Source organism: Meleagris gallopavo, chromosome 11 (genome assembly GCF_000146605.3).
Source record: "Meleagris gallopavo isolate NT-WF06-2002-E0010 breed Aviagen turkey brand Nicholas breeding stock chromosome 11, Turkey_5.1, whole genome shotgun sequence".
Lineage (NCBI taxonomy): Eukaryota > Metazoa > Chordata > Aves > Galliformes > Phasianidae > Meleagris > Meleagris gallopavo.
Window position 1 is genome coordinate 6,323,338 of NC_015021.2, and position 23,471 is coordinate 6,346,808.

General features: G+C 38.5%; 1 protein-coding gene across 1 annotated transcript; it reads right to left on the bottom strand.

Annotated features, from left to right (window-relative positions):
* On the bottom strand, window positions 1-15,737 carry LOC100549632 (paired box protein Pax-3). Its single transcript, XM_031555111.1, has 4 exons — window positions 15,542-15,737; window positions 14,223-14,437; window positions 1,922-2,168; window positions 1-1,407 (listed from the first exon to the last, which is right to left on the bottom strand). Exons 1-4 carry the CDS (start codon window positions 15,648-15,650, stop codon window positions 1,373-1,375), a joined length of 606 nt encoding a protein of 201 aa, XP_031410971.1. The 5' UTR covers window positions 15,651-15,737; the 3' UTR covers window positions 1-1,372.
* Window positions 15,738-23,471: the final 7,734 nt, after the last annotated feature.

The following is a 23,471-nucleotide window of genomic DNA, read 5'->3' on the forward strand; positions in this document are numbered from 1 at the left end:
TTTTTTTTTTTTTTTTTTTACAACATGTTGTTGGTAGAGGCTGCAACACAAAGATTTCATTTTTCCCTCTCCCTTAAGACCAATGTGCGAACTAACCTCTGTACTGAATCTAGTCTAATGCACTACTTCATTGTCCTTAACACTAAAAGGAATGTATTTGTGTTCTGCCTCTCTCTTTGTTCAAAGAATAGAGAGAAATAAATAACACCGCCTTCCATCTTCCTGTTCCTCTCAACATCACAAAACACAAATTTATTGACATTCTAAAATGTCACAATGCAAACTTCTTGTAAACCTTGGTTCCTATAATTAATTTCTATGTTGGATATCACTGTATAATTTAAACAACTGTGTTATATACAGGTCCATCTCTGTTCATGTCCTGTACATCACTAAAAAATGTAAACGTAATCATTTTTTCTTACTGTTTCCTGAAAATGACCTTTAAATCATGATTAGCAAGCTGGATTTTAGCTGTCCAGCACACTGCGACATTTCTGTATTTGATCATTAGGAATTATGCACTGCAAAAATAAAAGTACCTGCAAAAATATAGTTCTGATTCTATCTATATGACTTTGGATGATTCCAAAGTTTGTGTGAGGTACACAGTATTGCACATTGCTAGGCAGTTGTGAAAAAATCAGTCACGTCGATTCTTTTCCTCCGTGTTTCTTCAAAAAGGTACAATGGACCAGGAAAACTCCACATAAAAAGATAAAATGTATTTTCCATGTTACATGAGATCTTGTCTCTTGGTAAAGCAAAACTTGTGACATTTATTGACATGATTACAGAAGCATAGTAAGATTACCAGTAAATTGCTCTGGAAGTCTTTTGCATTTATCCTAGTTTCCTAAGGACTGTGACATTTCCTCTTGTTGACAATTTCCAGTGTGTAACGAAAGAGGTTCTGCTGCCCATGCTTCAGAAACTGGGCAGCTTTAACTGAAGTTTAACTGAAGTTAGACTGAAGTCAGCACTGGATGCCAGATGAGTCAGAGTATGCAGAGCTCAACTGCTAAATTTTAAAATGTTCCATTTGTCCAAATCAATGCACATTAATTTCAACAAAAAAACGGAATGTTTTGCCAGGCAGCAATATTAAATTCTGTTCTGTTTTGTAACCCACTCATAATGAACTATGTCGCATTTATTTATTCATTATTGCTTTTGGCCTTTGTCTTCTGTATAGCTTTGTTCAGTCTTCAAAAGTCTACTAAAAGCTATGACTGGAGAGAACAGAACAAGCCTACTTCTCTCTAGGATTGCCCCAGTTTAGATTGCAGTGTGTTGAGAAGATCCCTGGTATCCAAGCTCTGGAGCGAGACCGGAAAACAACACCAGCTTTAACTTGAAGTGGACAGTTCATTTATGCAATATCTGGCTTCAGATAATGAAAGGCACCTGACAAAAAAAAACAAAAGAAGCTTTTTAAGTCATGCTGTGACAATCTCACAGCATGGGGCCATGCCAACTACAGGTTGACATTGTCATATTTAATATTGATATATCAAAGGAAAGGGACTAATATTTTTATTCCTGGGACAAGTTTGACAAAACTCTACATATCTGGGATTATATACTGTAATGATTCTTGAGCTGACCTCATTAAGAACATGTGTTTCTAATAATGGAATGCCAGTGGTTATTTCGATTTGGACAGCCCTTATGTTTTACCTAATGGCAATCAGGTTTCATGTCTCAACAATTAATAACATCAAGATGTTGTTGACATCACTTAAGAAAATAATTATGCAGCAGAAATCTTACTCAAACAATCAGCTATCTCACCACTGCACTCCACTTGATTTTGGAAAGTAGTAGCAGTCAGCCATTAGTATCTATTCCTGCAATTTTCTTTGTTACAGACAAAAAAATACATACAATTGATAAATGATTATTGCCTCGCAGTACTCACTTTGTCCATATTGCCCATACTGGTAGCCTGTGACAGGGTCCATGCTGTAGCCGGTGGTGCTGTAGGTTGGTGGGCAGTAGGACTGGGATGTAGGCAGGCTGTCTAAACTCTTCATGTGATCTAGCCGCTGACTGCAGCTGGCTGAGACAGTGGTGGTGGGTTCCAGACCTCCAGTCAAAGGGGACAGGGCATAATCAGTTTGGGGCTGGTGAGGCACACCACCATGGTTAGTCAAGAGTCCCATTACCTAAAAAAAAGATAAAATAATTGAGTAAAAACACATGGAAAACTGTATTGTTGTAGGAGCTGTAGGAGTCCGCAAGTCTTTCACTGATTTCCTAAAACAGGTAGACTTAGCATCCAATCTATGCTTTAGCTAACTAATGCAAAGAGCAGAAAAAGCTGTATTATCCATCAAAATAAAAACCGATGACCAGGAACCCACAAAAAGCAATACTGAGAGCAAAGAAGGAAAAGTAATGTCAAAAACTGTTGTGATCTTTGTCTGTCTGATCTTGTGCCCCAACCAGGATTTCTGCAGATGTTTATTCCTTGAAAACTCAATCATAATGGAATAAGAAACAGATAGTGACTCTTCACCTACGCAGTTCTGCATGGTCTAGCAAAGCAGAAAAGCTATGAAAAAGTTTACATACTTTTTTTTTTTTAATCTAAGATCAGCAGCCTCTAAAATGAAATCAATTTGGAGTGAATCACAGCAATACCATTGACAGAAGTAACAAAGGATCCCAGCACATACGAACATAAACATGTGGGGAAGAGGCAGAGCAGCCCTAACTCCTGTCACTGGATACACTGCGTGCCGGTCTGAAGATCTGAAATGCAAAAAAGTGCTGCTCATTATACCAATTCTCAATTTAATCCTGAGTTAGAAGAGACAACAGAAATGGTCTGGCTGTTCAGACTGACCTCAAGTCAGCTGTGCTGTGACTCCCTTAATAAGCTGCCTATACACAACTATAAAATCAACAACTGAATTGAGATGAAATGGAAAGAGCTAACTGGAAAGTACGTACGTGTCTCTACAGAGGCTCAGCCCTCTAAGTTGTAATTTCCAGTAGAAAAGCACAAACGATTTCAAAAGCACCATGCTTTTGAACAGGACTCAAGGAAGCTGCAGTGCTAAGTTCTTGGTTTACAAATATCAACTCACTTTATAGGCTGGTGCGTATTTGCATTCCCAGCACATCTCTACAGCACATTTTGCAAGTAAGTTCTGTTGAGAGAATTGCTTGCTTCTGCTGGACAAAGTTGCACTGCAAAGCTTGAGAAACAACTTGCAGGTTAAGATGGAGAGGCAATGTACAGCTTCTGCCAAAACAGCATAACCTGATAATTCTAAGTTGGTCTTCCTCCAAAAAAGCATTACAAATATCTGACACACGCTTTTTGATAATCATTTTGTTTCACTGTACTTATTCTAACCTACCAAAAATTATTAAATTTGCAGTCTGTTTTGTGAAGAATAAAGCCACGCTCATATAAATATATCCGGTTCCTAAAGTTTTGGTGTCCCTTCTCAAATTGTATTTATTTTCCATTGCAATAGAAGAGGGATTTTTGTTGCAGAGAGCTCATAGTCCCAGCTCAGCAAGCTCTGAATTGTTTGTTTTTAATCAATAAATGAAACAAGTCCCAGGGATCACAATTAGAGAGTAGGAAAGAAGACAAATCAAGGTCTTACATGTCTAATAAGAAAAAAAGAGGCATAAGCAGAGGACTTCAAAAAGTAACACCCAGATGCCTTCATCACGCATATAAATCATGTCTTGAGATGCACTCAGCACATCTCATTGTGAAATCCTAGCACTGAAGTTAAAAACACAAAGAACTTGGATTCGGGTATAGAATGTTATATATTTTTTATATTATATGTGTATATATTTATACTTAATTCAAACTTAAACTTAATTTCAAGTCACAAAAACCTGTGAAAAGAATTTGAGATTAAATATGATGCAATTTAAAAATCCTTAGAATTACCAGAGATTAAGAAATCATCATACTAGAATGGCAACCTGAGTGGTATTTTGTCACCAAAAGAAAAATACTAAAAGCTGAGATTACTGGACTCCCAACTTTTCCTCCTCAAACTGAATTCTGAAAAGTATTATAAATTTTCAAGATTATTTCAGTAAGTTCTGCTATTTTAGGAAATACACATATTTGTCTTGCACTGTTGGAAAGTGACATGATCATGAAAATGTAGCATGTTTAACAAACTGACATTGCATCAGCAACATACAATGGTAGATACATTATACTTTCAATGAACATAGGTTACATTAATATTCATCCTTTAAAATTAAGGTTATGAACTTAAAAGAATAAGAAATTCCACCAAAAAACCCCCACATATCTTAACATAAACATTTATGTTAAAAATTACTGCTGTGAAAAATATTTACTTTGGCACAAGCATCATGGTTTTGACTACAGTTTTAAACATTCATGGTTTATCAGAAATCTGAAATAAGTGCACAGCCCTTTCCATTTCTGTATAGCACCTATGTAATCCCAATATTTACAGCATTTTACCATGTTGTGTTCCAAGTTCAAGAGCAGGGAGAACAGCCTGAGCTTGTGTTGCCCTCACAGCCCCGCTGGAGTCCTGATGCCACTCCTCTGCACTTGAGCTCTCATATCACATACACCATCTCTACCATGAGTTTTATGATGGATTGCTAAGTTGGGCAAATAGCTATTTTGCCAACTGCACGCTCTAAGTAACTTAAGTCTTTTCTGTTTAACATTTCCAACAGAACAGAGCCCAAGACAATTTTTTTTTTTTTAATTAAACAGAAAATAGTACAAGCCTTTAAATGTCTTTTATAAGATACTCCTAATAGACAGTCTGGAGAAGAACTGGCACAGCATCCTATCTTTGAGGTGGGGAAAACTATGTTTGAGATGGGATAACCATCTTCGTAGAAATGTCTTCTTCAGAAGCCTTAGGAATCATGCTGTAGTTGATTAGTATCTAAATAATTAGATTTTTGGTTATGTCTGTTTTGAAAGCTATAAGGGAAGTAGCCTTAGGGCAAAAGTCTTTCATATGGTATGTGCCATGACCTTATCACCCATACAAGGAGTTACAGGAAGGGCATGGCTGACTTTCACCTAATCAATTAGATAGCCATCAATGGGCCACGTCTGCAGGATGCTCAGCACCTTCAGCTTAGTAGCATACAAAAGACACACGAAGATCTGGGTTTTGCAACTCAGATCTTCCGCTAGTATTAAACAGTATAATACTCAGTAAGTAAAGAGATCTGATTTTTTTTCATTAACCATTGCAAAACATTTATTCAGTCCACATGCCATTAAAATTACCGGAAAATGTGCACTTGCCTCTGAATTAATTGGGGAAAATTGAAGTAGTAATTGTCACCCTCACCAATCTGGATCTCAAAGAAATTAAAAGAAGAAAAATCAAGGGCAGATCTAACATCGAGAACCAAATGCTGCTGTAACTGTTCCATTTATTTTAGAAAATAACTCCTACAGATGCAAAAATTCAGGCTGATTTACATTACATGTTTTGTTTTCCTTAAAAACAAAAAATGTTGAGCCTTTGAGTTTATACAATAAAAGACAGCGTATATAATTAATAAAGTTATTTTATATTCTGTTAGAAGAAAATGAATGTGTATTTAGGAATATCAAAAAGAACACTTTGAACACTTCAACAACTGTAACTGTTGAACTTTGAACATTGAAGAGTTTTCATGGAGCGCATCCCAAACATCCAAAACATTCATTGGAACAAGTCTCTAGCTGTTGGAGTTGACACAGCATCACTGGGTAAAGTTATGATCCAGGAGGAAGAGAAATCGAGTGATGAAAGCTTAAACACCACGTACACAACACTTGGTCCACTATCAGCTGGTAGAAAATACTTCTATCATTAACAAAATAAAGTCCATTAAAGTGAGAAAAAGCTCATTCCATTTAAGTGAAGCATTATGCCCATTAATGCGGTTGGTATTTTAGGATGTAGGACCTACCATAAGCACAATAAAATTCTCATATGTTTTAATTCATTTACGCATGCCTGCATTTAATATGCCTTGTGACCATGTCTGCAATTAATATGATTTATGAGAAAAGAACATGTGCAATATTTTTTGGGTACAGTGATACATTTTTTCCCCCTCCTGTGAATGAAAGATTTAACAAAACAGCTCAAGGAAAATTGTTGGCAGTTAACGTATTAAGTTGAACTGACAGAATCACGAGTAAACTTTAGTGGAGTTAATGATATCCTCTTATCTGACCCTGACACATTTGCAGCATGTAATTTACAGAAGCTCTGTCCAGGGAATCTTGACAAATGCTCCTAACGATGTCAGGGCAATGTTCCATTCTAATGTAAAACAGATGTGGGTCAGATACCCTCATTCATCACAAACACTGCAAATTTCAAACTCCTTCTGAGATGAATGGCATTACCTGCTGTTAACTCTTTTTACTGCAGAAAAATCTCTCACAAACAAAATACTGCACTGTAAAGCACATAAAAATGTTTGCCCTAATGCACTATAATGGCAGATTTTAGTAGATTGTATAAAATTAATTAGCTACATGGATCTATACCTATAGGACCACAGAACTATATTTCTGACTCATTTCTTAAACATGAATATTTCAGCTGGGTATATGAAGAAACCCAAGGGTAAGAATTCTGTGCCAACTGGCAAGCACTTGGAACCAAATACTTGGTTAATAAAAATAGGAGCAAATACACCAACTTTGAAGAACCGATGATCTGACCTTCTGTGTACTTGAATCAAATGAGGCCTCATACTGATTTCACACCACTAGACATCAGTGGTAGCTACACTGAAATCAGAGAAGGTGCAGTGGTGTACCATTTAGGACAACTGAGAGGATAACTTAATCCTACAAGAATTATATTTTTAACTACAGGAGATTACTGATATCCACAACATTACCACAGTTTGTCTCTAAACTAGTGCCTTTTTTCAGGCACTAGATCATGGACTCACAGGACTAGGTAACTCTAGCAAAATAATTAAGAGAAATTCTCTAGATCCTGTTGCATGGAGAAGCTTCAAAAATGTTAAGACTGAAAAGGCAAACTAGAAGGCCCAAAGATGAATGTATGTTCGATTTTCTATTATATATTATTTATATATATTTTATGTAGTTAAGTATAAATACTTAATAACTCAAAATTGTTACACAGTCTTAGGGATTGTAGGTACTGGCTTGTGAGTTTAGATTGTTAAATATGGCAATATTACTTACAGTTGTTCACAGCATAGGGTTAGATTTTCCTTTCCCTGTAAACTCTTCTCTCACCTACTGCTCAAACCAAAACACAACAGAGACAATCAGCCATCATCAAAAAGACTGGAGGCAGCTGGACTCGCACACGCCTTCCCTTCACAACTAGAATACACTGTTCTGTTTTCTGGAAGCTAGACAAACAAAAACCATTTTGTTTTCCCTTTCTTTTACATTCAAACACTAGTTAATTTTGTCACTGTCAGAAGGCCTGGGGATGTGATCTGTGAAGCTTTTACAGCAAGATTCTCACGGAACTCCATTTGGCCCTAGTACAGCTATTACATGGTCTTACACGGCTGGATCAACCAAGGGAAAGTTGCTACAAAATCCTTGCCAAATAGTTAAGAAATATTATCCATAAATGTGAAAAAGATGACAAACAAACATTGCTGAAGTAATCCAACATATAAGGAAGGGTTTATTCATGAGGCTTCCATTAGTGTCTATGCCAGGACCCTAATGCCAGGTTAATATCATCACCAGGACAAACACAAACATTTTGCTATTTTGACTAGGCAAGACTGAGCCTCTTAGCATTCTGACTCAGCACTCAGTCTTTCTTTTACAAGAAAATGATTACTGTTACTGCTTTCCTGGCAAAAACGAAACAAAAAATCAGGCAGTTCTCTCTTGAGGGGTTGGAAATTCTGAAGCAAACTGAGCCCTACACATTTGAAGACAGAGGCATTGCTTCCTAGAGTAACTTTGCTATTGATTAAATTTTGCTGTTTCTGATCCCCACTGCAATACAGGCTTTTCACCAAATCATACCATCGTATTTTTAGTATCCTCCCTTGGAAATCTAAAATACAGAACATAATTAAGTGATAGTTAAGTGATTACTCATAACAAAGCCCTCATTCACATACCAGCCATTAACTGAATAAATATGCAAGTACTTGCATTCCTGTAGACATTTTCATTTCATAAGTTCATTAAAGAATTAAAAGTTCACCAATGCATGCAAGTCACATATTCTATGAAGAAGTAAATCATACTTTCTCTCAAGTGGTTCAAATTTAAAGTCTATGTGCAGCAAATGCAAAACATTACTGTAAGAGCTGCAGTGCAGTTAAACACTCATTTTGTGTATATTGTAAGTGATGCAAATTATTGTGGAAACAGCTGAGTCAATCTTGTGGGAATTCTAAAACTTTCAATATCACAGGGTACAAAATAAGGCTTATTTTGTTTTTTTCTGATGTCTGTTAAAAAAAAAAAAGTTAAGATGTGAAATTACCAAAAAGATTTGTTCAAAAATTTTAAAATGATTATATATTGGGAATTATGCTTTAAGCTAAAACATTTTTGTTTGTGTTTTAAACTCCGAGGCAAATAAACAGAATATTTTTGTTCTAAAGGGGAGCAGTCAGAGGTAGGAAAAACTCAGGCTTCATTTTTGAAAGAAATTTTTTCACCTGAAGAAGATTCATCATGAAACAGCAGCCAGATGTAAGAGCAGAGAAACATCTAGCAGTCAGAATCATAAACTATTTCAAAATATATTAATTTAAGAACTGTCAAAGCTTCCGGATAAGCATTATCTTCTTATAGTGCCCACACAAAGGCACCTTCAGAAAGAAAACCTCAAACACTGAACTCTAAATCTGCTGCAGTTTGACGGCTGTAGTGTGAAGAAAAACGTGATTGAAAATCACAGTACTTACTGATAAGTTTTATACATATTGTGTTATTTTACTCTTACATTTTCAGCAGAGTCCAGAGTTTTGTTGTTGTTGTTGTTTTCCCTTCCTCCCCCACTCCCCCCTTCAGATTTCTGAGCAGTAAGAACAGACACGTTTTGGAAGGCTGCATTCTGCCCTTGAAAACATTCTGGCAAGGGGAAGGTGAAATTGGAAAAACGCCCAGGGAAGGAAGCTGTGATGGACATTCAAAATGTAAGGTCACCAGTTTACTGTTGTCGTTATACTAATAAATATAATTTATGCATATAATGAATATGTTAATATATTTTATATTCATAATTACAATATTTACAAAATGATGTTGTTATTTTTGCAAGGTAACTATTATGAAACTATTGAATCTCGTATATTGATCGCATATTCCAGAAACAGAAATAATCCCATTAACTCAACTTTTTCATTCTTTCACCTAATGTATTTATTTTTACTAAAAATAAAATAAAACTGCTCTCATTAAAATTATATCATGTGAATTTACTTTCTTCCCCATAAAGAAATCCCTGACCTGGTCTTGGTCATTAAGTAAAGAGTTCTTAAAGCCAACATCACAGTGACAAATATCACGAGCTTCTGATTGGTAAGGAACTCAGAACTAAAAAGTATGTTTTCAGCTGCATAGTAAGTAGAAGGTGTTGTAAAAGGCATAATGAGTTAACACCTGTATTTTTAATTCCTGCCCTGTTAATAAGAAAATTCAAGTTGATTCTTTATCAGAACGTTCTCTTTAGCAGAGTTAACAGGACAGTATGAATATATGTAACTGATTCGACAACTGCCGCCAGGTCTACACGTCAGGTTAATGAAATCCAATGCTCACACAGACTAACGCCAGTTGCCTAGTATCTCTCATCAGGAGAAGTTACAGGTTCATTCTTAAACTCAGGCGGTGAAATGTTTTGACAGTAAAAGAAAGAAACCCTGAAACAGCTGGCAGTTTTACTACTGTTCACAGAAACACTTGGAATTTTCTTATCAAGATTAGTCTTGAGCTCCAGGTAATTGCATGAGAACTGCGAAGTATTTTCAAGAATATTGTGATCTTCTGCACATTCAACATTCAATCCTCTTTCCATTTAGAAAATATGGTCTTCAAAGCTACTAGTTAGGCTCAGTTATAGATAAAGACAATAAGGAAAAAAAAAAAAAGTAGAGCTTAGAAGTTTTCTAGAGGGCAAGGAGGAAAAGAAAATCGGATGTCCAGCAGGATACAGGTTGCACACATTTGTTCTTTCTCTGTTAAAAATTTATCAGAGCATCCTAAAAGTTAACTGCAGGAAGCAAGTAGCCTCATGGGCAGCAATGTGAGCACAGTGTTGCTGCTCACCCTGAACCTAAGAGCAGCCAGAAACAGCACGCTTCCAAACCTGCAAACTGCGTAGGGCAAACTGTGCTGCTTTGACATTAATAAAAAGCACATGACAAGGTCAAGGGATGCCCATGTACACCGGAAAAGACCTTTTCCTTGTCTTAAATGAAGCAGTTCAAAATATTGAAATCCTGTCTTAAAAACAATCTGCTCTCTTGTAAGGCCAAACACAGCTCTTGCAAGACAAATGTTATGGCAGTAGGTCTTCTGCTCTACAGCTAGAGAACCAGGGGTGATTGTTAATGTCGGACTCAAAAAGTGCTATGGCAGTTCAGAGGCATGCTCAACTCCTGTACACACACATTAACCTACAGATATGCTGTTCCCTAACAATTCCGAGTTATCCAATTTTTGTTAAAAGAAAATGCACTAAGCAACTGAAACCTAATTTGAAAAGGAAATACAATATCCCTAGAAATGTATGCATGAAAGCCAAGAAGCTGCATAATAGGCATAGAAAACATAAAAAATATGTGATTTACATATATTACACACTAATAATCTCTGTTCTGACATTATATTTATAGAGCACTGGCTGAGATGGAGTGCCTGTGGTTTGGTTGTTTTTCTATTTGATACAAACAAGGACACTCCTAGCTATCAGTTCCCCAGGACATCCATCACTAGTTTATTCCTGCAGAAGCCTATCTGCGACAGCTCTGCAGGCCAGGTTCTCACCACAGCCAGGTGGTAGCAAGGAAACCAGATGCACAGTGAAAGCCATCCATCATCCAGAGGGGATCTGCAGATCTCACTACAATGTAATAAAGGGCTGAATGTTAACCAGGTGGGACCCTTCCTATTCTCTCATTCTTAGGAACAAGAATACCATTTTATTTCCCAGTAAACTACCATCCTGCAAGACAGCTACATTAAGTTCTGCTTCTTAAAACTGTGCAAGATGTACAATCCTCTAACTTCCAAGTTCATGGCTGAAGTGATAAAAATAAAGTTACAGCACCCCAGTCATTTCCCCTTTTCTTCTGTGCTTCACCTAATGCTTGCCTTGAACAACTGGATGTCAGTCCATCATACCCAAGAACAAAGTTAGAAAGGAAACATCCCGCACAGCAAATAAAGCATCCCCAGAGGTCTGCAAGTCAGACCCTCAACTGGAGCAAACCGAAGTTGAAGGGAAGAGGAGGTTTAAGTCTGGTAAGACTATATCCTATGAATCTTAATATTAGATTTTGTTCTGCAAATTCTGAGGGTTTTATTTTTCACTCACAAAAGATTATTTGGGTTCAGACAAAGCCCCCACCTTCTCCCTCCCACTGAAGTCACTGTAAATTCATTTATCCACAGTATATCCAAAGTGCTTTCCTGAGAGAGACATTGATGGGTGGAAACATGACTTAATTGCTCACACACCCAGACTTACTGTGGTCAAAAATCCACTAACTAGCAAAAAGATCCTTTCTCATCTAAATTCCACACACACGGAGGGCACTACAGCGTGCCCACTCAGCAGCAAAATTCCTGTTTCTTTCTTAGTAAAATCACCAGTGCAAAACTGGCTTTAAACTTCCTGGCTACACTCAGACACCTGTGGTGCACAGGTCCCAAGGAAGCCCACCAAGGGGATCCTCTGGGACCCCCCAAAACCAATTGAAACATATCTTGCACTCAGTAGCATAGCACTGATGTGATCAATGTCTTGGGCTCATCCTTCAGGCGTAAAGCACAATCACAGTTGTTTCACATAATGAACAGTTTTATGCAACGAAGACGACAGAACAGTTGCAGAGACACAAACCCTGGGTATGTCATTTAATCCCGAGGTGTCTCCGTTGTCACTTAGGCCCCAAAGCTGTTTCAGAGGTGCTACTGGTAACAATATGTGAGTATTTTAGGGCTGCTTTTTTGTTTGCTTGCTTGTTTGCTGTAAGGTGATGGAAAGATATTTATCAGCTAGTCAGGTTCATCATTCCATTGTCAAGAAGCTGTTTAACTTCTAAGTGAATATAAGCGATCACCTGTGGACATTCAGTGATGAACAAATAGCATCAATTTCTGAACGATCAGCCTCCTGAACTTCTTGTTAAAGGTGCAGAATAAAGACAGCAGTTCTAAAAACCAGGGCAGAAAAAGTTTTAGAGCAGAAAATTAAAAAACGAAAAGAAACAGCAGAAGTTTCATTGCATAAAGACAGAGCTGGGTGTAAAGAAGCCCAGCAACTGATTAAAAGAAGTCTAATCTGCTCCAGAATCTCCTTTTGATTATATCAAACCTCAAATCAGCAAGACTTTGGGGGGAGGAAGCCTGGCCTCACTGTTTTGTTCCACTTTGCCCAGACATCACAAGATTTCTTTACTGTTGTGCTCAACTTCTGTGTCACAGACAATAAAAGCTTTGTGAAAGAAAAAAAAGATCACATTTTCCATAGCCAGAACCAACATACATTTAAACTGACACTAACAACTACCTTTGATGGATTAACGCTCAACCCTAGGAAGATATTTATATCCAAACTGTGGAAGCCTTGCACACTATGAAACCACCCATTTTAAAAAAGTCATGGTTTTTGTTGAAGATTGCATTTAGAAATGAGAATTCTTTAGAACAAAATCCATTCAAGTCTTGTTGGAAGTACATCCGTTTGTTTTTTCTGTTGGTATTTTTTTCTCGAGGTTTCAAGCCATAAAGTTTTGTACTTCACTCTATGCTATAGGAATCTGTGAAACTTAATTACATTTACTGTTACAAAAAAGGGCTTATGAACTTTTGCCTTTGGGCAAAAATGTTTATTTCATTGCCTTTGTTATTCATTCTTTTCAACTCCAGTGCCTTTGAACTTTTCAGCTGCACAGAGTTATCACCGTTGCACAGGAACCAGGAACTGTACTCCCAAGATGCAAACCACAAGTTGAAGAAAACGAAGGAGGCAAAGATATACGAGTCGTTATTTTGGCCACCCTTTGTGCCATTAAAATCTCATTTTCTGCCTATTAGAATGCCCTCTCCCTGCTTAGGCAGTGGTGATAGTCGGTGATTAGTGTGTAATTGGGTATAATTGTCTTTTCACTTTTCATTTGTGTCATTCTGAGCTTCTCTCTGTTTTTCTAACCACTTCGAGGAAAAAAGGGTGGAAAACAGATAAAGCCGTTAAAACTCTCACTTTCAGCCCTGAAGAGATTCCTGATTGTAATTATAGATTGCATCCTCTTTGTGACTTCTCAGAATTTAGTGGACATCTCTTTCCGAGCACCTGGGCAAAGCTCTAGCTAATAAAATAAACTACCGTCTATTCAAGTTTAACTAATAATGTCAGCTTCAGACAGATGCCTCATGTAGGAAAATTTAACCAACCTTTTGACACTCAATTATCAAGGCAATTTATAAACGTGATTTCCTAAGAAGAGCTCATGCAAATTAGAAAAACAATTATGGTAGTCATGCATTTATACACTGCCGAAGAGCAGTAATGCTCCTAATTTATGTATTTATAACTCGATTATAGCTCATCTCAAAGTGTAGTGTTCAGCCCTCAGAACTCTCCTAGCACCACTTGCCTGCAGTTTTTCCGTAGTATCTGGTAAAACCTTTGTGAGGTTATCTTAAAGAGATTTTATTCACGCAAAAGCTACAGGATCTACTTTCTATACCTAGCCGTGGTTCTTCAGGAATTACCAATGCCTAACAACTGAATATAAACACAAATCCTGTATGATTACTTTATAAATTACTTGAAATTAAATATAAGCTATCACTCTTGATTCAGCCAGTAGGAAGAAAAAAATAAAAAAAGAAGGAAACTAGCAAACTGAAATCATGTGGCTTATATAAAGAATACATTATGGTTTAAATTTGGCAATTCATTATACTGTGGCCTGAGGGAATAGACTCTTTGGTTCTGGTATACAGCAAATCCTCTGTCTGAAAACACAGGACTGACCTGAGGTGAAAGGCCATTGCCAATGGCAGGGTTCATGGGATTTGAGGGCCCGGACGGAGGCACAAAGCTGTCTGTATAGCTGGAAAATCCATGCCTGGTGCTGGGTAGGCAATAGGCAGAGCTGCTCTCTGGGTTCGAAGGGAGGCTGCTTTGGTGTACAGTGCTTGGAGGGAGAGGCTGAGGTCTATGGACTGTACTGCTTGGATCAGACACGGCTGGAAGGAAAAGAAACACGTTGATCATTTCCCTCCTCTTTTCCTAGCGTAATAAGTTCATTATGTGAAGCTCAACTTGATATCGTTTCATCAGAACCTGCATGGAAGTACTGATTAAATAGAATGGTAAGCCTTCAACATTGCTAGATATCTAGCTGGCCAGTAAAATTACATAAAAATTCCATGAAATCGTCATTATTAAATAGACCCTAAAAGCCAAACAGATTCGCAGTTTTCAGACAATTCTCAGCAAGTGCATTGCTTAGAATTGACACTATAAAATTATATATAAGATATGAAAAAAAAAATATTTTAGATGACTTATATAATTATTTATAAGCACATACACACACGTATATAAGGTTACATATAAAAGAAAAGCTTAATTTGTTTAGAAGAAAGAAAGGCTTTCCCTTTCACAGAAATTCTGCTGTGATTTGTAGTGAAACTAACAATGGATGGGAAAAGTCCTGGGCTTTCGAAAATTCCATTACTTAGATAATCTGGCAACAACATTCAACAACAGTTAGCATAAAAATCTCAGAGAGATCAAGGAGGATATGGTAACTTGGCTTATGCAAATCTCTCCTGTAAGGATTTTCCTTAACAGCAAAATCTAGTAAAGACTAGATTTAAAGATCTGTTTCCCTTGCTCCAGTCTAATTCATAGAATTTCTGGTAAGGTTATGACAAATTTTTACCATGCTGAGACTTGCTACTATATGATGCAGAACAATGGTCTGAATAGCTGATTATTTCCAGTGGGAAAAGCTGGGAGTACTTACTGAAGTTTCAGTGCATCACCATCAAAAGCAACAGAGGACTGTAACTGCTGCTCTTTCACACCACACCTCTGCAATGCATGAGGCTATTATTTCTCTAAAGATAGTACCTTTCACATGGAACCAGCTCTTTCTTGCAGCAAAACAAATTAGAATCCTTACATATTTTAAATAAGCAGACTTGCAAGGTCATCACCGAGTCGATCCCTAAAGTAGCCAATGTCCTTTTTTCTACATTTTGAGAAGAAAATGTTTCTGCAGTAGATCAACACATGAAGCCCCCAGTAGCACTCTCTAGCCAAGTACCTGTTTGCTACTGTACCTTGCGGTATGGAGGTGGGCTGATAGGACGGCTCAGAGAGCTGGTAAGTCGGCAGAGTCGGCATGGCGCTGGGTGGAAACCCTCCTGGGATCAGGTGGTTAAAAGCCATCAGTTGGTTGGCTCCTGCCTGCTTCCTCCATCTAGCACGGCGGTTGCTAAACCAGACCTACAAATGATTTAATTAAGCATGTTTGATTTCTGTACATTTAATAAAGGTGCATCAGAAAAAGTAGCATCGGATTTAAAATGAAATCAATGTCTCAGAAGAGAGCAAGAGAAGGTGTGCATTGGGCACATCTGCCATCAGCTCCTAGACACTCAAAAAGCCCTTGGCACACACTTTCATGGTTCAACAGACAGGAAGCAGGAATCCCAAAGCCCGGTTTCCTCTCAACTACAGCCTCCTGAGAAAGAAGCTGACTAATGTTTTCAAGTTTTAGTGCCTTTAATAGCTATTAATCACTGTCCTTACTGCCAGATTTAATGAGAAAGGAAAACATCTCTCCATTTCATCTGAGTGCCAGCCAAAGCTATTTGGTCTGAATTGTTTTGTTTTTGCATTCAAATTGCTGACAAATCAGCAGCATCCTTTGAAGCACTGTTGGAAGGTGCTTATATTTATATGCTGGAATTTTATGTTGCCCTAATTATCAACAGAAGTTTAAGCTTTTAATTTGAAAAACAAAAGCTCCGCATATAAAGAAACAAAGCCCACCCAACAAGTTTTCATGTATTCCCATATGTACAAAACATCTCTCAATAAACTCAACATTAACACTAGATCAGAATTTCAGTACTAGATCAGTATTTCAGAACCAACCACTCTGAAATCTGTTCCCAGGTCAGGGTATCAAGCAGATGGGTTTTGGATAAGTGGAAAAATTCAGCTATAAATCTGCTTTCTACCAACAAGTGATTCCTTCACATCATTCTCAGCTCATGCTCTAAGTTTTCCAAGCCTTTGATGGCTCTTATTACCTATAAGAAAGGAGGAGACAAGATCTTACTGACACAGACAATAAGATCTGCAGCATGTAGGTTAGTACTGGTATCAATGGTGACTACAGGTCACAAGTCTGAAGGGCAGGCAGGCACAGCAGGGGTGCCCAGACCTGGCATGCACCACCACTGCCTTGCTGCAGGTTTAGAGTATCTTCTAGGTTAAACCTTTTCCACGAGAAGGGCAACTGCAGGAGAGAAAGGCTTTTACATTTCGTAAACTAGCAGACATATTATTGCTCATAACTGTAGATAGTGAAGCAGCTGCAGCAGATCAATTAGAAAAGAGCGAGCTAAGGTCTCATACAGTAGGTCTGCAGAGCTTGTAGGCAGTGCAGCCTGAAGGGCAGGAGGCAACTAGCTGCTGAACCGCAAGTAGAAGTATTTGTAACAGTAAGTGAGGTCTCAGATCTGTCACCCTTCCAGCGAACAGCCCACGCCAACTTATGAATCAGCCATCACAGACTATATTTCCAGGTGTAACATTACAGGCCATAAGCTGCCTTTATATGAGGGCGTAGAACATTTTGAACTCCCTTGCTCACATTTCAGCCTGAATTTCTTATTCCTCTGACATCTTCCATACACTTATGCCCTTCAGAGCCCACCAGTCTCACATTCCTATTGCGGTGTCCTTTGAAGATGACCAAAAAGAAAGGGCAAAATACTCTGAAGAGGGAGAAAGGGGCTCTCTGAAGAGCCAAAGTACACTTAGAAAGGATAATGGAGGTCACAGAGGGAGTGGGGAACAGTGAACACACACAGTAATTAACCCACCCAGGTCATTAACTGTTGCTTTCTCCATGATATTCTCCCTTCTTCAGGTCAAGAGGGTTATCTGGTGATCTTCAAACGCTTTGGGAACCTTGCTGAACACCACTGTGTGGTTTTCATTGAGGAAAAGAGGCAATGAGATTTTATTTCCTCTACAGATAAGGGTCTGTCTTCTGGCTCTAGATCTTTCTTAAAAACTGAGTCAGATCTCAAACTGGAACTCAGCAGCAGCATTAATGCCAAGTGTTGTGCTTTTATTTACAGATTATAGGTCTTGTCTATAAAATGAGCTAAATGTAGGCAAGTGCTTTCCCAGAACCACAGAGGTGCACCAGCCATCACAGGCAGGAATGTGGTGCTCAGCAGCACCCAGAAGCCCATGGCAGCTCTCAGTGAGCGTGTGCAGGAGCTCTGCTGCCATGTGGCTGCTTGACCATTGCTGGGCCGACCAAAGAGACTACACAAAACACTCAGAACAGCAGAGCGAGTTTCTACCAAATGATCCTCTGCAGAACATGGCTACAGGAGTCTGTCCCATATAAAGAATCTGCCTCAGGACTTCAGCCCTTTTGGGAACACCAAGAACTCATTGCCACAATAACCACGTCCGCATTCTGCTACCCAGTGATAGATAAGCACAAAAACATCTTAGCAGCAAGCACCAGGGGCATCATCCATGTATGTCCTTGTTTTCCTTTGATTTTAATGGGCTTTGGATCCATCTTGGTAAAAGCAAAAAGGATTTGTTATAAAAAAAAAAATTAATAAAGTCAAGACAAAGTGACTCTAAGCTAAATAATTCAAACATTTTATTTATGTTTTATGTAATATTTGTTAAAATGAGTCAGATGCCAAACTTTATGCAGAAGCAGTTATACACTTTGTAGGGTAAGTGAAATTATACCTTTTAAAAATCATGTTATTCTACTTAAACTACATACAGCTGCCTTAATATATTCTGAAAAGTCCAGGAAAAAAATTAAACAGCACCTATGAAAACTCCACATGCAACATTGCCCCTATTTAAAGAAATCTTGAAAAATTTTGCCAATATTAAGACAAGGCAAAAATAATTACCACAAACCATCGTGTATGCTGAGAAGCATACTGCAGATACCCAGGGAAACGCTTTCTTTTGTTTGCTCATTTCCAGCGTCATTGAAACACATTTCTATTCAGTAAATTTCATCAAAATTACAAAATCCTCACGTTATGAAGTGGACTTTTCAAATCTAGCAGATTCCCCATAGCATACCCCTGTTCTTCCACAGCCTCACTTCTGAGCAAAGCAATCATCACCTTTGTGCTGTAGTCACCACGACCACGCTAAATTCCCTCATGGAAGCAAAGCAATAGATATTAGAGTTTCTGCCTTTCAGAGACTCAAAATCCAGCATTCTTACACCAACAGACCCACGTCAGAAGAAATTTGACCTGCCTGTGCAGGGGCCTTAGCTCTAAATTAGGTCAGCATTGTGCTTGGTGTTGTGCAAACACGTGCACGGGCAGAGGAAAGGCGGCCTGCTGGGTGACCCCAGCACCCAAAGCGAGGCTGTGCTCGCAGCCAAGGCACGTTCATGTTGGTGAGACTTTGGCTCCCCAGCTTCAGTGTCACTTTCAGAGATGGAATGTAAATTACTCTGACTATTTGGAAGCAAAGTTTAACCACAGAATCTGGCTAAAATTTATATCACTGAGGGCCTTGAAAATAGAACTGAAGAAGAGTGAGAGTATAGTGAAAAAAAAAAAAAGTGTAATTTAAAGGAAGTAAGCATTGGAGACCCAATTTTTCACTCATCTGGAACTGGATTGACAAAAAAAGAAATCACTCTGCAATATAAAATATTAAATAAGTATAATATAATTTTGTATGTATATATATATGTTGCAGTACTGTTGAATGGATAATGAATGAAACCTAGTAAGTTTCTCCCATTTCTGCTTTCTTATATTCAGATCCTGCTTTTTATTATCATTTTTCCTTTAAATAGTTCGCAAGCGACCGTGCCAGCATCTTACTTTGTTGATCTCGACAGGGTACTCCTTAAGAGATGCATTTATTCACTTGGGAACATAGCAGTGTAATCAGCCCTGACATCTCAACAGCCTGATCACAAACACAGAGTGCTCTATGTGCTTTTAAGGGAAAAACATCTCTAAACCACCAGCACAAAACATCTGAGATGTGAATTCTGCAGGAAACTCGTGGATATTTTGTTAAAATGCAGTCCTGACCATTGCAAACATAAGTGCCAAAAGCATGCAAAGTCAAAAGACTGAGGAATTGTTAGCAGCACTTCTCATTTCAGCCAAAGGGCAATTTTCCCCCATTTGCCTCCTGATATTTTCCACATACCTGCATCTTTGCCATGTTCCCACCTCTTCCTTCCTCCAAAAAGCAAAAACAAACAAAAAAAATGAAGGGAATAAGGCCTTCCAACTGCCTCTCAATGTGATCCAACATATTCAACTCTCACACGTTACTCTGCCTCAGTCCTGCACGGCTACTTTTAAAACACTGCAGCTGAGCGCTATTCGGTAGTATTGACTAATAAGCACAATGAACTGTGTAGTTTTAAATTAGAACACCATTAATTTGAGCACAAAGGTAGTAGGGACCAAAGAAAGAGAATCAAAAATCACATCCTTTCTTCTCCTTTGTATATATAAATGTCTTTTTGGGCATGTGTTTGTTGTTGGCTAATTTATCTATATGAATTCCTGCTTTACCTCAGGAAAAAAAAAATAATAATACTGCAATAGCAAGGTTATCTACTACAAGAATGCACACAGCAATTTCTTTCTGTATCCTGTATGTGATGTAAGAAGGACAGCCTCAAAAAGAAGCACTATAAATTTTCCACAAACCACATCAGGAATATCTGTAAAGATCTGCTGAGAGGTCTTAAATGTTTCTGAATCCATCCCCCATTCCCTTACCCCATCTCCCCTTAGGACCATGCAGCTGGAGCATGAGCTCAAACCATTCCAGAGGAGCAAAGAAAGATTTTTTTTGGCACAGGTTCCTCCTCCCCTGATTTCCCAGTGAACGCTTCTCACTGTTTGCTACTGAGAAGAGAATGTTAAAGCTAAGATATTGGACTTCAGATCTTTCAAATCACACCAGCAGCTTAAGAGTCATCATTGCTTCTCTCCCCTTTGCCTCCTCTATCTTCTCCAAACATTCTCTTCCTTTCCACATGTTCCTTTCCACAGTGAACAGAAAAATAAACCAACATGCAATCACATCTCTAAAATAGTAAAGTATTCTTTTTTTTCAGTTTTTTTATTCAGTTTTTCTTCTGGCTGCACAAGACCTCAGCCCTTAGGACTTCTATTTACTGAAGCTGTGATGAGCTTTTTACAAAAGCTTACCACAGAGTTGACATGAGAATGTACATACCCATCCCCAGCCTATAGATTGAGGCCTCACGCTGCTGCCAAATTCACCTAGTTCATCCAGGACTGAAAATAAGCCTGGTGTGGGAACCCAGAAGTGGCCAGAGGAGACACTACCCACTTCATTCCTTATGCGTTGTTTGTTACAGAAACCGTAACCGTGCTTCTCTGAAGCTCAGAAGAAGCCTTTGATCTTTATCTACAGTGGGAAAAATTTCACTTTTGGAATCAGCCCCGAGGTTGATTCAGTAAATATAGGCCAGAGACCTGAAGAGTCTACACTGCAACTTCATAATGGCTTAATGAGTTTCTATTGGAAGTTTATGAGTTTTATTCAGAGTATGGAAAGCTGTAACTTCATATTAAAGAGGATCACTTTTTCCTTTTTTTTTTTAGGGTCACTCTAGGCCTTGGGGACTTGACTTAAGTTTTTGAGCGATATACATTCAATGAACAACATCAACTAACTTTTCCCTTCCTGATGCATCTAATGTGCAGAAGAGAGCCGGGTGCCCTTGGAAGAGGGAGCAGAGGCTGTCCTGTTCTCACATGACATCTGGGCTCAAACACGAGGGAGAAACTCCCAGGGTCCTGGAGCACAAAGGCACTGGAGGAGGAATTCTAGGGAGTATTTTCACTTCTTTTTACATACAGTGCTTAAGTACTCATGATAATTACAGTTATACATCTTGTGATTCTTGCAACATGGAGCTTGTTTCAACATTTCTTACCCCAAAAGCCTTTCCTGTCCCCGCAATTTAAATACACAAATAACATTAACAGTGTAAAGTCTGTTTTCAGTTGCTTGTAGCTTTCAAAAAATTTCCCTTAGGGGCTGAAACATTCTAAATTTGATCTCAACCCAGAGGTGGCTTTCCCCACCCCCCTCCAACAGCCTGCTTAGAAACACGTGCCTGGCCACCCTTCAGCAGTAAGAAAGTGAGAAAAAAGACAGTTTGGAGGTTAAAGACTCTTCTTTTCATGAGTGTTCAGAGATCACCCCTTAGGAATAGACGGAAAGAGGATGCACAGGAGTGGCAGAGAAAAAGCAAAACATGGAAGGACTGAAAGAACAGCTCATATGTTCTGTTGTAATCAGTTAAGCATTAATTAGCTAACATCCTAGACAATGTAAAAACAACTCTATGAGATCAGTCACTATAGAAAATCCCATTAGAAAATCTCAAGAGAAAATAATAATGTCCGAATCTCACCCAAATTCAGGCTGCAAAGAGTACAATTACACTCTTCTACAAAATATTTAATGAAATAGCAGTCAAAGAGATCTTTGTGTATATATCCACATAAGATTTGGTATCTCTGATCTCTGTCATACTCTCACCAAAAAAGAAATGTGACTAAGAGAGCTTGAATGCTGCATCAGTATGGCTCTCCAGCCCTCTCAGGCTCAAGTCTCTTAGGGTTATTTCCTTTCACAGGTCTTCTTTTATTTCATGCCCATCATAGGTGGCTATTTTAAGGGGCTGTAGAGAGGTGCTGAATGCTGATAAGGAAAATCCTGTATCCCTTAATCCACTGCTAAAACACTTTGCCAGCCCTTCAAGGGTACCAGACAGATGGAGTGCACTACGAAACTACCCACAGGCTGGCTACTTCAACCCCAGCTCATCTCTAAGCCAGAAAGGTTTTGTTCTGGTGTTTCAATCATTGATTGACTGGAAACTTTCTTCCATGCTGGGTTAGGCAAAATATCCATATGTTAGAGGTACTGGGGAATTTGTGTGGCTATAGATCATAGGAGTGGTGTGAGACAAGATGCGTCTCAAGGGAACCAAGGAAGCCATAAGGAATGTAAAAAGTCACAGGGTTAAAGCCACATTAAGACAGCTGTTATGTTAATGAGAGTTCTGCTTTTCTTCTAGCTGTGGGTCATTGATTTAGAAAAACACGAACAAGGTCTTTTTCATTTTATCGTATCTTTCCACTGAAGCTAACATAAACCATCATATCCTACATCAAGTTTGTCTTGCTAAGGGGACGTGTATAGGAAGCTATCTTTATTATGCTTGTGCGTGGATGATTTCCAGGGCTTGATTTGGTCTTACCTGGCTCAAGTTTAGATACAAAGCTGTTTTGTAAGCATTATACCTAATAAACATTTTAAGAAGAGAGTCATGCACCACTGAGTTTGCCCTCCAGACAAATTCATCCATACATCTGATTTTCTCTCACAGTCATAACAAACACTTGTAAGAAATTTGGTCTGAAGTCTTCTACAAAAACATTTAGCAGGTAAAACTGACAGTCAGGATTCTTCAAGACAGACACTCAGTAAATGCAGGCAGGCTACAATAGGCATGCTTGTCTTACAAGGTCGGAGGGATATTCTGAATCGCCTGTTTCAGTTTGCAGAGTCTGAATGCCTCAGGCTGAGTTTCAAAGGGTCAAACCATAAAAACAGCTTCACCAAAGCAGCCAAATTCACCTGGATCCTTGGTCAGTTCACAAGTTACCACTCATTTTTCTTGTCAGCCAACCACATATTTGCTTACAAACACTTGCACTTCAGATTGATTTAAACAGGACAATCTTTTCAAATCCCTCTTGGATGTCAATTAATAAAAGAGCACCAGAGGATTCTCCCTGCAGTACTAAGCATCTCACAGGACACGATTCTGTGTTGTAAACAGAGCGAGTCTTAATCTGAACCTGAACTCCTAGATCCAGTTTATTCCAGAATTATTTGGCTCCTAGTTGCCAATTTTGGACATCTGAAAATCCAGGTTCAAGCTGTTTT